Source organism: Erythrolamprus reginae, chromosome Z, assembly GCF_031021105.1.
Source record: "Erythrolamprus reginae isolate rEryReg1 chromosome Z, rEryReg1.hap1, whole genome shotgun sequence".
NCBI classification, from domain to species: Eukaryota; Metazoa; Chordata; class Lepidosauria; order Squamata; family Dipsadidae; genus Erythrolamprus; species Erythrolamprus reginae.
In genome coordinates this window covers 120,296,186-120,309,581 of record NC_091963.1, presented here as the reverse complement: position 1 = coordinate 120,309,581, position 13,396 = coordinate 120,296,186, and the positions used below count along the sequence as shown (strand labels likewise).

Sequence of the window (13,396 nt, the reverse complement as noted above, 5' to 3'; positions counted from 1 at the left end):
GACAAAACTAGCATCTCTCCCCTGAGACACTATGGTTCTCAACTTTCCCATAGATCCATTCACGTTCCCACACATCCTTCCCACATTCCAAAGTAACTTTGGCTTTGGAGATCAAAGTTGAAGCATGATATAGCCTTAAGGATTGGTTCAGGAATGACATAAATACAGGGACCTGTTTTGTCTCTTCACTGGGCATAGGAATAGGCTGCTGCCAAAAACTACCAGGCATGGTTGCTTCCTTGAAAGTGGGTGGGTGGTGATCAGGGGTAGGTTCCAAACTTTTTTGCTACCACTCGGTGGGTGTGGCTTGATGCTCATATGATGGCAGGCATGGCTTTGTGGTCATGTGACTGGGTGGGAGTGGTTTGGCAGTCATGTGACTGGGTGGGAGTGACTTTGCAGTCATGTGACTGGGTGGGCATTGCCAAGTGATCGTGACTGGGTGGGCATGGCTAATTTGACATCACTCATGTCAAGGGTTAGGGTGGGTGCCTGGCCTCTCCTTGCCTCAAAAGCCTCAAGGAGATATATTTTCCCTATTTACTACTACTGAACATCCAAAATATACGATTTAGTCCTATGTATATATGCCATATGTGTACATACATGTTACACACAGGCACACAAAAAGATACATTATCTAATATATATACAGTGATATCTTGTCTTACAAACTTAATTGGTTCCGGGATGGGGATCTTAAGGTGAAACGTTTGTAAGACAAAACAATGTTTCCCATAGGAATCAATGAAAAAGCGATTAATGTGTGCAAGCCCAAAATTCACCCCCTTTGCCAGATGAAGCGCCCATTTTTGCGCTGCTGGAATTCCCCTAAGGCTCCCCTCCATGGGAAACCCCACCTCCGGACTTTTGTGTTTTTGCGATGCTGCAGGAGAATCCCAGCAGGGGAATCCCAGCATCACAAAAACGAGTGCTTCGCTGGCAATGGAAGTCTGGAGGTGGGGTTTCCCAGCAAAGGAACCATCAGTGAAATTGCAGCAACGCAAAAACACTGAAGTCCTCGAAACCCCACCTCTGGATCTCTGTGGTTTTGCAATGCTGCGATTTCACTGAGGCTCCCTTCACTGGGAAACCCCACCTCCGGACTTCCATTGCCAGCGAAGCGCCCGTTTTTGCGCTGCTGGGATTCCCCTGCAGCATCACAAAAACACCGAAGTCCGGAGGTGGGGTTTCCCATGGAGGGGAGCCTCAGGGGAATCCCAGCAGTGCAAAAATGGGTGCTTCGCTGGCAATGGAAGTCCGGAGGTGGGGCATCCCAGGGGCGGCGGTGGGTTTGTAAGGTGAAAATAGTTTGTAAGAAGAAGCAAAAAAATCTTAAACCCTGGGTTTGTATCTCGAAAAGTTTGTATGATGAGGTGTCACTGTACTGTATTTGTATGTACACATACACACAGAGAGAGAGAGAGAAAGAGAAAAAGAAAAAGTGAGCAAGCAAGAGCTCTTCTCAGACTATGCATTCAATCTCACGGCATTTGAAAAAAACATCCAGGGTCAATTTTCTGCAATTCATTCATTCATTCATTCATTCATTCATTCATTCATTCATTCATTCATTCATTGGATTTATTTATTGGATTTATTTATTGGATTTATATGCTACCCCTCCACGAGGACTCGGATGGTTATTTAATCATAACTTCTGTATGAACATTACACATGCCTTCAGATGTTTTTCCCTAGCTTGCACATAACTGTTAGAGCCAAGAAATGTCATGGATTGTGTAAAATGTGGTGAAACTCACTTAACAACGCCCTTGCTTAGCAACCAAATTTTGGGCTCAATTGTGGTCATAAGTCAAGGACTATCTCTGCTTTCCTCTGCATGGCAGCCTTTTCCTAGTAAACTCCTTCCCCTTTCTGGCAATTTTCCTCTCTTTTAGAGGCACCAAAATAATCAAGACAATGTCAGCACAGGGATGGACTAGATGATGTCTGAGATATCTTCCAGTCCTAAATTGCTGTGCTGTTCCAAAGTGTCTTTGGAAGCCATATCTAGTGGTGATTTGTGCTGCTTTTCCCCTTTATCTTCCTTCCTTCCTTCCTTCCTTCCTTCCTTCCTTCCTTCCTTCCTTCCTTCCTTCCTTCCTTCCTTCTTGTCTTTCTGTCTTTCTCTTTCTTAATACCCTATATGTGCCTTACTGATTAATATAAATGGATGTTATTCATGTGTATCTTTATGCAATCTGCTGCCTCTGCTATAAGGAGTATGTCAGCAAAGGATTTAGAAGTCTTGGATACTTCAACAATTGAATGGTTAATATCATGGAGGTAATAAAAATGATGCAGGAGGCACATTAAATCATTTGTGGTTTTTTGTTACTTTAGGTCAGTCCACAACCTTAAACATTCAAAGAGCAGTTTGGACCCATTTTCCACAGAAAACAAAACACTGAAAGCTAGAAAACCTGGGTGGGCATGGCCAACCTGACATCGTGCATTCCCACTCAGTTACACAAATCCTTCACATCCTTATTCCTTCCTTCCTTCCATCTCCTCTCCTAATATTACTTTCCTTTTTTACTACTCCTCTGATTCCACCTTCCTTTCTTCCCCCCTGGTTTTACTTCCTTCCCTGTCCTTCCTTCCCCCCTCATCTGGTTTTACCTTCCTCCCTCCCTCCCTCCCTCCTTCCCCCCCCATCCCTTCTGTTAAAAATCCTTTTTGGCATTGGTGTCAAGATAAAGGAGTGTTTATGCATATGCTTTGGGAATGCTTGGTAGGGCTGAATTTTTGGAAAAAAGTGCAAGAGGATATTAATAGGATGTTAAATATACGAAGGACAATTACAAAGGAAATGACAGTATTAGTTAAAAGCAATGCGATGGGAGAATTTAGAGAAATAAAACAAGCAGCGATAGAAAGCGCTCAGGTGGTAATAGTCTTGAGTTGGAAGGATGCAACAAAATGGACAATACAAAATTGGTACCGATACAATATTCAATTTGAGATCATGGACAAATCGATGAACTCGGTTAATGAAACTGATTTGCGACAACTGATGGGATGATGGGACAAGGTACAATGATATATGGTTAGTAGAATCCAAGACCAAGCTACAAGGAATAAATTAGAATCACTTTATAATATGTAAATAGATATATTGCTCTTGAGTTAAAATAGTATATATAAGAAATGCCCCCATTTTGGTGGAGGGGTGTGAATGTTGTCTGGTGGTCGGCACCAATCACTGAGCACATGTTGTGTGTATGTTTTATATTCTATATTTTTAAAATCAATAAAAAAATATAAAAAAGAAAGAGAAAGTTAGTTATAATTCATTCTAGTGGAATGGAAGGGCAACCAGAATTAAACAAACCAATAGACTTGATACTGTCCTTAAAAGCTTTTAAGTCTTGATTCAGTGAAACATTACAGGAAATCTATGTGGAAAATCTCCTAACTCATAAAACTGCAAGATTGATTCTGTCAAGAAGCAATTAGACATTATAATATCTAGAGAGGCAGTTCAGAAAGATTTGAGTTGATTTATCTATAACCAACAGCTAAAATCAAGAGTCTACCCATGATTCATTCATGAGCAGCTATGAAGTAAACAAGCTCAACTCAAGCAGAATTTTAATTTAATGTTGCTTGCCTATGTGCAGAATACAGTGTTCCCTCGATTTCCGCGGGGGATGCGTTCCGAGACCGCCCGTGAAAGTTGAATTTCCGCGAAGTAGAGATGCGGAAGTAAATACACCATTTTTTACTGTGGACAGTATCACAAGCCTTCCCTTAACACTTTAAAACCCTAAATTACCATTTTCCATTCCCTTAACAACCCTTTACTCCCCATTATTACTGGTACTCACCATGGAATAAGATACAGTGATACCTCATCTTACAAACGCCTCGTCATACAAACTTTTCGAGATACAAACCTGGGGTTTAAGACTTTTTTGCCTCTTCTTCCAAACTATTTTCACCTTACAAACCCACCGCCGCTGCTGGGATGCCCCACCTCCGGACTTCTGTTGCCAGTGAAGCATTCATTTTTACGCTGCTGGGATTCCCCTGAGGCTCCCCTCCATAGGAAACCCCACCTCCGGACTTCCGTGTTTTTGCGATGCTGCAGGGGAATCCCAGCAGGGGAATCCCAGCATCGCAAAAATGAGCGCTTTGCTGGCAACGGAAGTCCGGAGGTAGGGTTTCCCAGCGAAGGGAGCATCAGTGAAATCGCAGCATCGCAAAAACACCAAAGTCCTCGAAACCCCACCTCCAGACCTCTGTGTTTTTGCTTCGGGCACTTCGGCTGGCAAAGGGGGTGAATTTTGGGCTTGCATGCATTAATCGCTTTTCCATTGATTCCTATGGGAAACATTGTTTCGTCTGACAAACTTTTCACCTTAAGAACCTCGTCCTGGAACCAATTAAGTTTGTAAGACAAGGTATCACTGTACTTAGTGATCCTGATATTTATAAACATAATTATTTATTAACAATAATTTTTTTTTGTTATTTATTTGCAAAAATTATTAGTTTGGCGATGACATATGACGTCATCGGGTGGCAAAAACCATGGTATAGGAAAAAAATCGTGAAATATTTTTTAAGTAATATTTTATTAAAAACCGTGGTCTAGGCTATTCATGAAGTTTGAACCCGCGAAAATCGAGGGAACACTGTAATACAGTTAGCAAAATAAGGGTAGAAAATAAGATCGAGTCAAAGCTCTATCTTCATTCTTCTTTTCAGATTTTAAAGATGCTATTGAAGATATTCTGCCTGATTTAAAGGATGAAGGGTTACAAGTTTTCTATCTCAGTGATGATTCCCCCTCTGATGGTATAGAGGCATTACTAGGACAGGTTAAACTGAGCTCAGATGAACCTGTGCCTGCTTCTTACAGAGCCAATGTCACAAATACATCTACATCAGTGTACATTTTTACTTCTGGAACCACAGGTAAGAAAGAACAATTTTTGAATGTGCTAAATGTCTGAAATACTAAAGAGAAAGTCTAGGAATCTTTGAATATCTCTCCATTTGAAGACTGGCTGGTGCATATTCAAAAAGAATGAAGCAGATGTGCATTTTGTCAAGTGAAAAATAGACTTAATTTAGGATTTAGCAATCCGCAGTCCAGGACCGTATCTGAAACTTGTTTTGCAACTTTTGAAATAATCTCTACCTACTTGCTTCTGCCATTCTGAAATAAGAAACATACAAAAACATGACTTCAAGTAGGCTTAGTATAATGTAATTTATTAAAAATTCTACTTGAAAAAGATCCCTGTCAAGACAAGGGGAAACTCCCTCCCAGAAAATCACAATGATGATAATCAGACTGTGGCCTTGAGTTACCCATAAAATCCTAAATGACTATATAGATGAAAACCTTCATTTTAGGTTTTTAGAAAGAAGTCAAGATTGAATAGGTGTTGCTCCATAGCTAGAGTGTTCCTTATGGTCCCTTCCTTTTCCCTTAAGGACTACCAAAAGCTGCTATCATCAACCAAACAAAGCTGCTCATGATAGCCAATATATTCATCTTGTGTAACATCAATGCCAAGGACATCATCTACACTCCCCTACCACTGTACCATTCGGCTGCGCTTCTCATTGGAATTGGAGGATGCCTGGAGGTTGGTACGTATCCACCAATAAGTACATTAGAACTGTGAGAGTTACAGGGGTAGGAGGAGAGAAGGGAAGAGAGTTAGAATACACAAATAGATTGTATAACTTAATTTTAAAAAATGATTTGTTAGTTGTTTTGACTCAGAAATCTCTGGTTTACCGGGTTGTATACACATGAATCATGGAAAAGAAAGAAATATGGTGTATACATGCTTTATTCCAAAATCTAAATCTTGGTGTAAAATTCTTACTACATATCATTTGATATACCTAAATATGAAATTAATAAACAAATGTAGTCCAAATAGGAAGAAATGGTCAAAACAGCATCAAAAAGGAAGGATGCCACTCACAATCTGGTTTCTTCCAGAAGTGTTGGTACTACAAATTCTCAGAATCTGAAAACTAAATATCTAATCCCAGAAGTTGAAGAAAATGGAAAAAAAAAAGAGGGAGGGAGAGAATTTAAATATGACAAAAATGTGCCTTCAAGAAAACATGATGAGTCATTTGTTCAAAGTGATCAACGGACAAAAACGTACCGTTTGATTTTTCAAAAGTATTCTTTAGCGGCCACATTTTATTTGGAAAAAATAACAGCTCTCATATCTGCAAAATGCTTATCATCCCTTCAACTCACACTGGTTTTCTGATGAAAACAATCTTCCATTTGGAATTCATTCTTTAATATACTATTTTTAGTACTCACTCAAGGAGATGGTGGTTTTTGGCAGGTGTAAGATACAGGAGAAACTCCAAATCCCATATTTTAGTTTGTTTTGATGGTATTTAAGTCTGTTCTTCCATTTGTTCCACCTTTTGTTTGGAACCTATTTTTTCTGTTGCTTCATTATACTATGACATACAACCTTATTTGTTTTTTGTTTTTCTATAAGGAGCTACATGTGTTTTAGGGCCGAAGTTCTCTGTTTCAAATTTCTGGAATGACTGCAAGCGGTATCAGGTTTCTGTAATCCAATATGTGGGCGAAACAATGCGCTATTTATGTAATGCACCAAAGGTAATCAGAAAAGGCATATAAATAAAGTAATAAATAGATTAACGAATAAATAAATTTGGTGAGTGGAGTAAGGAGATGAAGAGATGAAGAATATCAAAGAATGAAAATGAATAATTCTGCCATTTTCCTTGTACCTTGAGTATATAACTTTATTATACATAGATAAATGCTCAATTTACATATTAACTTCTGCATTAATAGATTCCTAAAAACTTTGCCCTTTCTAATTTCACACTTGGAAATTAAGCTACCTCCAATGACATCAGTAGAGATTTATTTTGAAAACCTATTGTGTCTGCTTTTTGTTTTGAAGGAACAACCTTTCAGTCTCCAATGGCACCTTTGTTCAAAAATGCCCCTCCAATTACCTTGAGGCCTTGACATTTCTCCATTAATCACAATGGAGTCTGTTTTAAAATAACATTGTATTTTACACCTGCAGTTTTGGCGGGTGGGTTTAGCACTCCAGGATAAGGGTTAGCCTTCAGGAGGGGATGAGAACCTATGCAGCTAGGAGCTTAATGAGGCATATTTACAATTTTGCCTAAGAAAATTTCTTGTTTGCAGTTAGCTGCTGGTATGAAAGAAGATATAGAGGTAGTGTTCAAATTGTGATGCTAAGCAAATGCTGAGGTCATTAAGTGAGCATTGCAATCGTTAAACCCATTGTTTGCTTTAAGGCAATTTTTGCAAGAAACTGGCAGTAAACCTTGATTTCTGACAAAACTGTAAATTGTGATCATATAACCATGAGATGCTGCAAACAGCCATAAATATGAACAGATAGGTGAGTCACGGAAATTTGGTCATATGACCAGGGGGCGCAGGTAACAAGTAGCTTTTGGGGAGTCTGTTGTAACTTCAAATGGTCACTAAATAATTGGTTGTAAGTGAAGGACAACCTGTATTTTCTTTTGGCTCAGACTAAAAAATGTAGGGGGCAAGGGGAATGGATGAGGTGTTAAAGAATGGTTGGAACTTGGTGGGAATCTAATAGAAAGCACAGAATTTCTCCTAGGCTGCATTCAGACACCAGGTCTTGATCTATGTCCATCAAACATTACTTCAATCATTCCAGCCAATTTAGAATTAGGGTGTACAAAAATTACACCATCAAAATATGCATATGCAAAAAGTACACCATCAAAATCACTTAATATAATGCATGTTTTTCCTATGTATCCTTACCTACTGCAATGTAGCAACCTATGTAGCAAACAATGACTACTTCAGCTTCAACCACAACAAAACAAAAGCACACAACAGATACAAACTTAAAGTAAACTGCTCTAAACTCGACTGCAGGAAATACGACTTTAGTAACTGAGTAGCTGATGCATGGAACTCACTACCAGACTCTGTAGTATCATCACCTAACCCCCAAAACTTTACCCTTAGATTATCCACTGTTGACCTCTTCTGATTTCTAAGAGGTCAGTAAGGGGCGTGCATAAGTGCACCAGAGTGCCTTCCGTCCCCTGTCCTAATGTTTCTCTTTTACTAGTATCACATATATAAGTATTATTATATCTTTGTATACCACCAATACATACTTGACAAAACAAACAAACAAACAAATAAAAAACCTAGCCAAGATATTTTAGGAATAAGAAGAATGATGTTTGACTCCTATTTAGCATAGATGTCAAAGAAACTATATGTTAATATATGTTACTGAATGTTGTAAAGATTCTCTTGCTAATCCTTCTCTTGCAGAAGGATGATGATCGTGATCATAGTGTGAGACTGGCCATAGGCAACGGTATGAAGAGAGAGGTCTGGAAAGAATTTCTGCACCGATTTGGATGCATTAATGTCTATGAATTCTATGGAGCTACAGAAGGCAATCAGGGATTTATTAACTACATTGGGAAAGTTGGAGCTGTAGGAAAGATTAGCTTCATCTACAAGGTACTGAAATTAAACTGGGATGTTGCAGTCATATTGATGAGAATCTAGGAAGCTGATCGATTAAAACACAATCCCAGTTACCATTGCATCACCTTCAATTTAGAATTATTGCTTGAACTTTGATTTTTATAATTCAAATCTGCTTGGAGATTATAGGATTTGTTTTGTTTGGAGAAGTGATATATTACTTTTCTGATATTAGATCTGGTTGAACCCATCTTTTCAATATCTATATCAGTGTTTCTCAACCTTGGCAACTTTAAGATGGATGGACTGATTCTGGGATTCTGGGAGTTGAAATCTACCCATCTTAAAACTGCCAAGTTTAAGAAATATGGATGTATCTACATGAATGCTAAAAGCACTTAGTTTTAAATGGACAAAGTATTGTGTGAAATGCCATATAGAGTACTTTAGATACATGATATGAAAAGAATATCAGACTTGGCAACAGTAGTATTCCAGTAAGGCCGCATCTTACTAAATGATGAAATAGTACTGTTGAGCATTATCAGAGTCTAGATCATATTTATACACAATCATATTTATACACAACTAAATATTGTTGCTTATATTCTTAAATATTGATTGTTTCCTTATTGCTTATTTGACCCCATTACTATCATTAAGTATTAAACTTCATGACTCTTGACAAATGTATCTTTTTCTTTTATGTACTCTGAGAGCATATGCACCAAAGACAAATTTTTTGGGTATCCAATAACACTTGACCAATAAAGAATTCTATTCTATTCTATTCTATATAACCATCTCTCTTTTCCCAGTCATCTCAGCTCAGATTTTTGGCAGGAATATTTATTTGTTTGTTTTTTCATTTGTTTATATTTCATATAACAAAACCACTCATCTTCCTTTATGTTAATACGTTATTAATAGGTTAGTTCAATCTCTATAAATCATAGTGATTTTGTAATAACTCAAATTCCAACAACCCTGTTCATGCAGCAGTATGTCAGTTTCCAGAACTGAAATCAAGCACATTTGAAGCACAACTAAATCATTGGGATAATATACTGCGTAATAATATTTAACATTTGTTTACACTGAAATGTGTTAGTGGCCCTCCATACCACTATAACAATTCTGTAAACAATTCTGTAAAGAATATTATTATTACAGACAAACAGATAATGAACATGAAAAAGGAAGATGATATTTGAACCTTTGTGATTACTAGGTTGAGGTCTTTGAGATAATATAGATCCATCAATTATGATTTCCTATTCTGCATTCCCTTCATGACAGATCTTTGCTTCTACATTCTTTAGTTAAATTATTTGGGCAAATGTGACAAGACATAATACAATTACACCCACACCAATGAAAAGACCATGAGAATGGAGAGGAAGCAGCTTGTCAATTAATGAAGTGACATCCCCATTTGGAAGACTCCTGGGGAAGGGATTAGTATTTCTAAGTCCATGATCTGAACAAATATTATTGTTCTGTTATGTAATAAAGCCCAGCCTTCCACAAGGCAAGGTGAGATTTCACACATCTTTGATATATTGCTTTTCCTCCTCCAAAAGTATTGGCCATCATAGCAGCTATCTTACATTGATGTACAGCTTATTGGTAATGATCATAACCAAAATATTTTCTGCTATAATGCTTCCAAGCTATGAATTTTACCTCTTGTTATTTAAATACAATGTTTTCTGGTTGAAGGACAACTCCCCCGCCACAGCCTTTCAACCTGTCCATATTAGTCTCTGGATTGGTCTCATTCTATCATTCTTGATGTTGGTTACATCTTTTTTGTCATCAGCAGATTTGATAAACAGCTCATCAATTTGGTTAATGCAATCATTCATAAAAAGATTGACTAATATTGGCCCAAAACAGAACTCAGTAGGACCCTATTGCTTTTTACCTGCAGCTACGAATGTTGAATCTCTGAAGTTAAGAAGTCAATTTCTTTGCTCAAGCTGAGATAAATATATACCCAATATTCTCTTTATCTTCTTTTATGAAGAGATAGCACAATAATTTAATTAATTTAATTAATTTAATTTAATTTTTTAGATTTGTATGCCGCCCCTCTCTGAAGACTCAGGGCGGCTCACAACAACAATAAATACAGTGAACAATAATACAAATCCACTTAATAAAAATAGAATTAAAACCCCTTAATATTAAAAACAATCAATGCGACACAGTCATACCATTCTCAAGTGCTATAGTCAGAAGAGAGGGGGGAGTTAATCTCCCCATGCCTAGTGGCGTAGGTGAGTCTTTAACATCTTGCGGAAGACGGGGAGGGTGGGAGCAATTTGAATCTCCAGGGAGAGTTGATTCCAGAAGGCCAGGGCCACCACAGAGAAGGCTCTGAAATATCTGAAATAGTGTAGAGTTTCTTGCTTGAGCCAAGGACTCAAGGTCCCTTCCAATTCTGTTGTTATTTATATGCGGAGGTAATTGTTTTGTCAAAGAAAGAGACAATATTTGTTCCATCTGACGTATTCGGGGCAATATCATGCTGATTCCTAGCAATCCTGACATTGTTTTCAAGATGCTTACAAAAGCCTTGTTTTATCATCTGCTCTAACAACTATTTAGACATTGATGTAAGGTCACTTGTTGATGATTATTGGAATCCTTTTTCTTGAAGGGGCTGACAGCATTCCTCTGATGCCTTTTGCAGTGGTAAGGATTTTTTTATAAGTGGTTTGTCATTGCCTTTATCCTAGGCTTGAAAAACAGCGACTGTCCGAAGTTATCCAGTTGATTTCCATTGTTGAAGAGTAGGTCAAGTATTAAATACCGTAGTTCCTTCTTATTAGTAAGGACATATTTAGATTTACCTTTCCTAATGTCAAGCATTTATCTGTATTTGACAGAATTAAAACAGATGTTGAAAGGATTTAAAACTTTCTATCATAGTCATGTCATTCTTTTTTGAAGCTTCAGTTATCTGCTTCAATAAATCTTCATCAATCACTTGGGACTGATTTGATTATCTAATGCAGATTTCAAGTAAGCCACCCCCTCTGCTAGCTTATTTTAACCCAAATGTTACCATCAGGAAGTGTACCCATCAAATAAAATGTTCTACCATTGGAATTCATCCACAATTTCCTGTAACTCCTGTTTTATCATACTTGATTTTGTGACTCAGACTCTTATGGAAGACAAGGAGGGTGGGGGCCATACGAATCTCTGAGGGGAGCTGATTCCAGAGGGCTGGGGCCCCTACAGAGAAGGCTCTCTCCCTGGGCCCCGCCAAATAACATTGTCTGGTTGATGGAACCTGGAAGAGGCTGACTTATTAGGGATGTTAAACTCATTCTTCAATAGTTCTTCTGTGTAATTTTGCCACCTCTTCTTAATCCGCTCTGCCTCTGTTAGGTCCCTGCAATTTTGGTCCTTTATCATACCCACCTTTGCATGAAAAGTTCCTTTCATATCTCCAATTTTCTTGAAAAGATCTCTGATCCTCTCTATTCTATTGTTTTCTTCTATTTCTTTGCACTGTTCATTTAAGAATGTATTATTATCTCTTCTAGCTATTCTCTGGAATTCTGCATTCAGTTGGGCGAATCTTTCTTTTTTCCCCCCTTGCCTTTCACTTTCCTTCTTTCCTCATCTATTTGTAATTATTCCTCAGATAGCACTTTTACTTTTTGTATTTCTTTTTCTTGAGGATGGTTTTAGTTGCTACCTCTTGTACAGTGTTGCAAACTTCTGTGCATAGTTCATGCCCTCATCACCTCGAGATTCGACTACTGTAACGGTCTCTACATGGGGCTACCTTTGAAAAGTGTTCGGAAACTTCAGATCGTGCAGAATGCAGCTGCGAGAGCAATCATGGGCTTCCCTAATTGTGCCCATGTCACACCAACACTCCACAGTCTGCATTGGTTGCCGATCGGTTTCCGGTCACAATTCAAAGTGTTGGTCATGACCTATAAAACCCTTCATGGCATCGGGCCAGAATATCTCTGGGACTACCTTCTGCCGCATGAATCCCAGCGGCCACTTAGGTCCCACAGAGTTGGCCTTCTATGGGTCTCGTCGACTAAACAATGTCGTCTGGTGGGACCCAGGGGAAGAGGGTCGGCAGCCCCAACCCTATGGAACCAGCTCACCCCGGAGATTAGAATTGCCCTCACCCTCCTTGTCTTTCGTAAACTTCTTAAAACCCACCTCTGCGGCCAGACATGGGGGAACTGAGACATCTCCCCTGGGCCTATACAGTTTATGCATGGTATGTTTGTGTGTATGTTTTCTTTTTAATAAGGGGTTTTTAATGACTTTTAATTATTAGATTGTGTTATTATTGTTTTGAGCTGCCCCGAGTCTACGGAGAGGGGCAGCATACAAATCTAATAAATTGAATTGAATTGAATTGAATTGAGACATCTCCCGTGGCCTATATAGTTTATGCATGGTATGTTTGTGTGTATGTCTTGTTTTTAAATAAGGGGCTTTTTAGATATTTTAATTATTAGATTTGCTATTGTATATTGTTTTTACTATTGCTGTGAGCTGCCCCGAGACTACAGAGAGGGGCGGCATACAAATCTAATAACTACCTTTCTCTGTGGCGGCCCAGACCCTCTGGAACCAACTCCCCCCAGAATTAGAATTGCCCCCACCCTCCTTGCCTTTCATAAGCTACTTAAAACCCAACTCTGCCGCCAGGCATGAGGGAATTAAGACTTTTTCTCGCCCTTGGCCGCTACAACTGTATACATGGTATGTTTGTATGTATGTTTGGTTTTTATATATTAATGGGTTTTGCTTTTAGTATTGGATTTTATTGTATATTGTTCATGATTGTTGTTAGCCGCCCCGAGTTTTCGGAGAGGGGCGGCATATAAATCCAATAAAACTTGAAAC

The 13,396-nt window shown here is 38.5% G+C and overlaps 1 protein-coding gene across 3 annotated transcripts in view; it reads left to right on the top strand.

The window, feature by feature from the left end:
* Positions 1–13,396, top strand: part of LOC139153550 (long-chain fatty acid transport protein 2-like) — an 88,007-nt gene that overhangs the window by 57,786 nt on the left and 16,825 nt on the right. For all 3 annotated transcript variants that reach the window (XM_070727621.1, XM_070727622.1, XM_070727620.1), the window contains 4 exons: positions 4,717–4,926; positions 5,452–5,610; positions 6,498–6,622; positions 8,339–8,533. In XM_070727621.1, the coding sequence (XP_070583722.1) occupies positions 4,717–4,926; positions 5,452–5,610; positions 6,498–6,622; positions 8,339–8,533 (689 nt within the window). The remainder of the gene's footprint in view (positions 1–4,716; positions 4,927–5,451; positions 5,611–6,497; positions 6,623–8,338; positions 8,534–13,396) is intronic.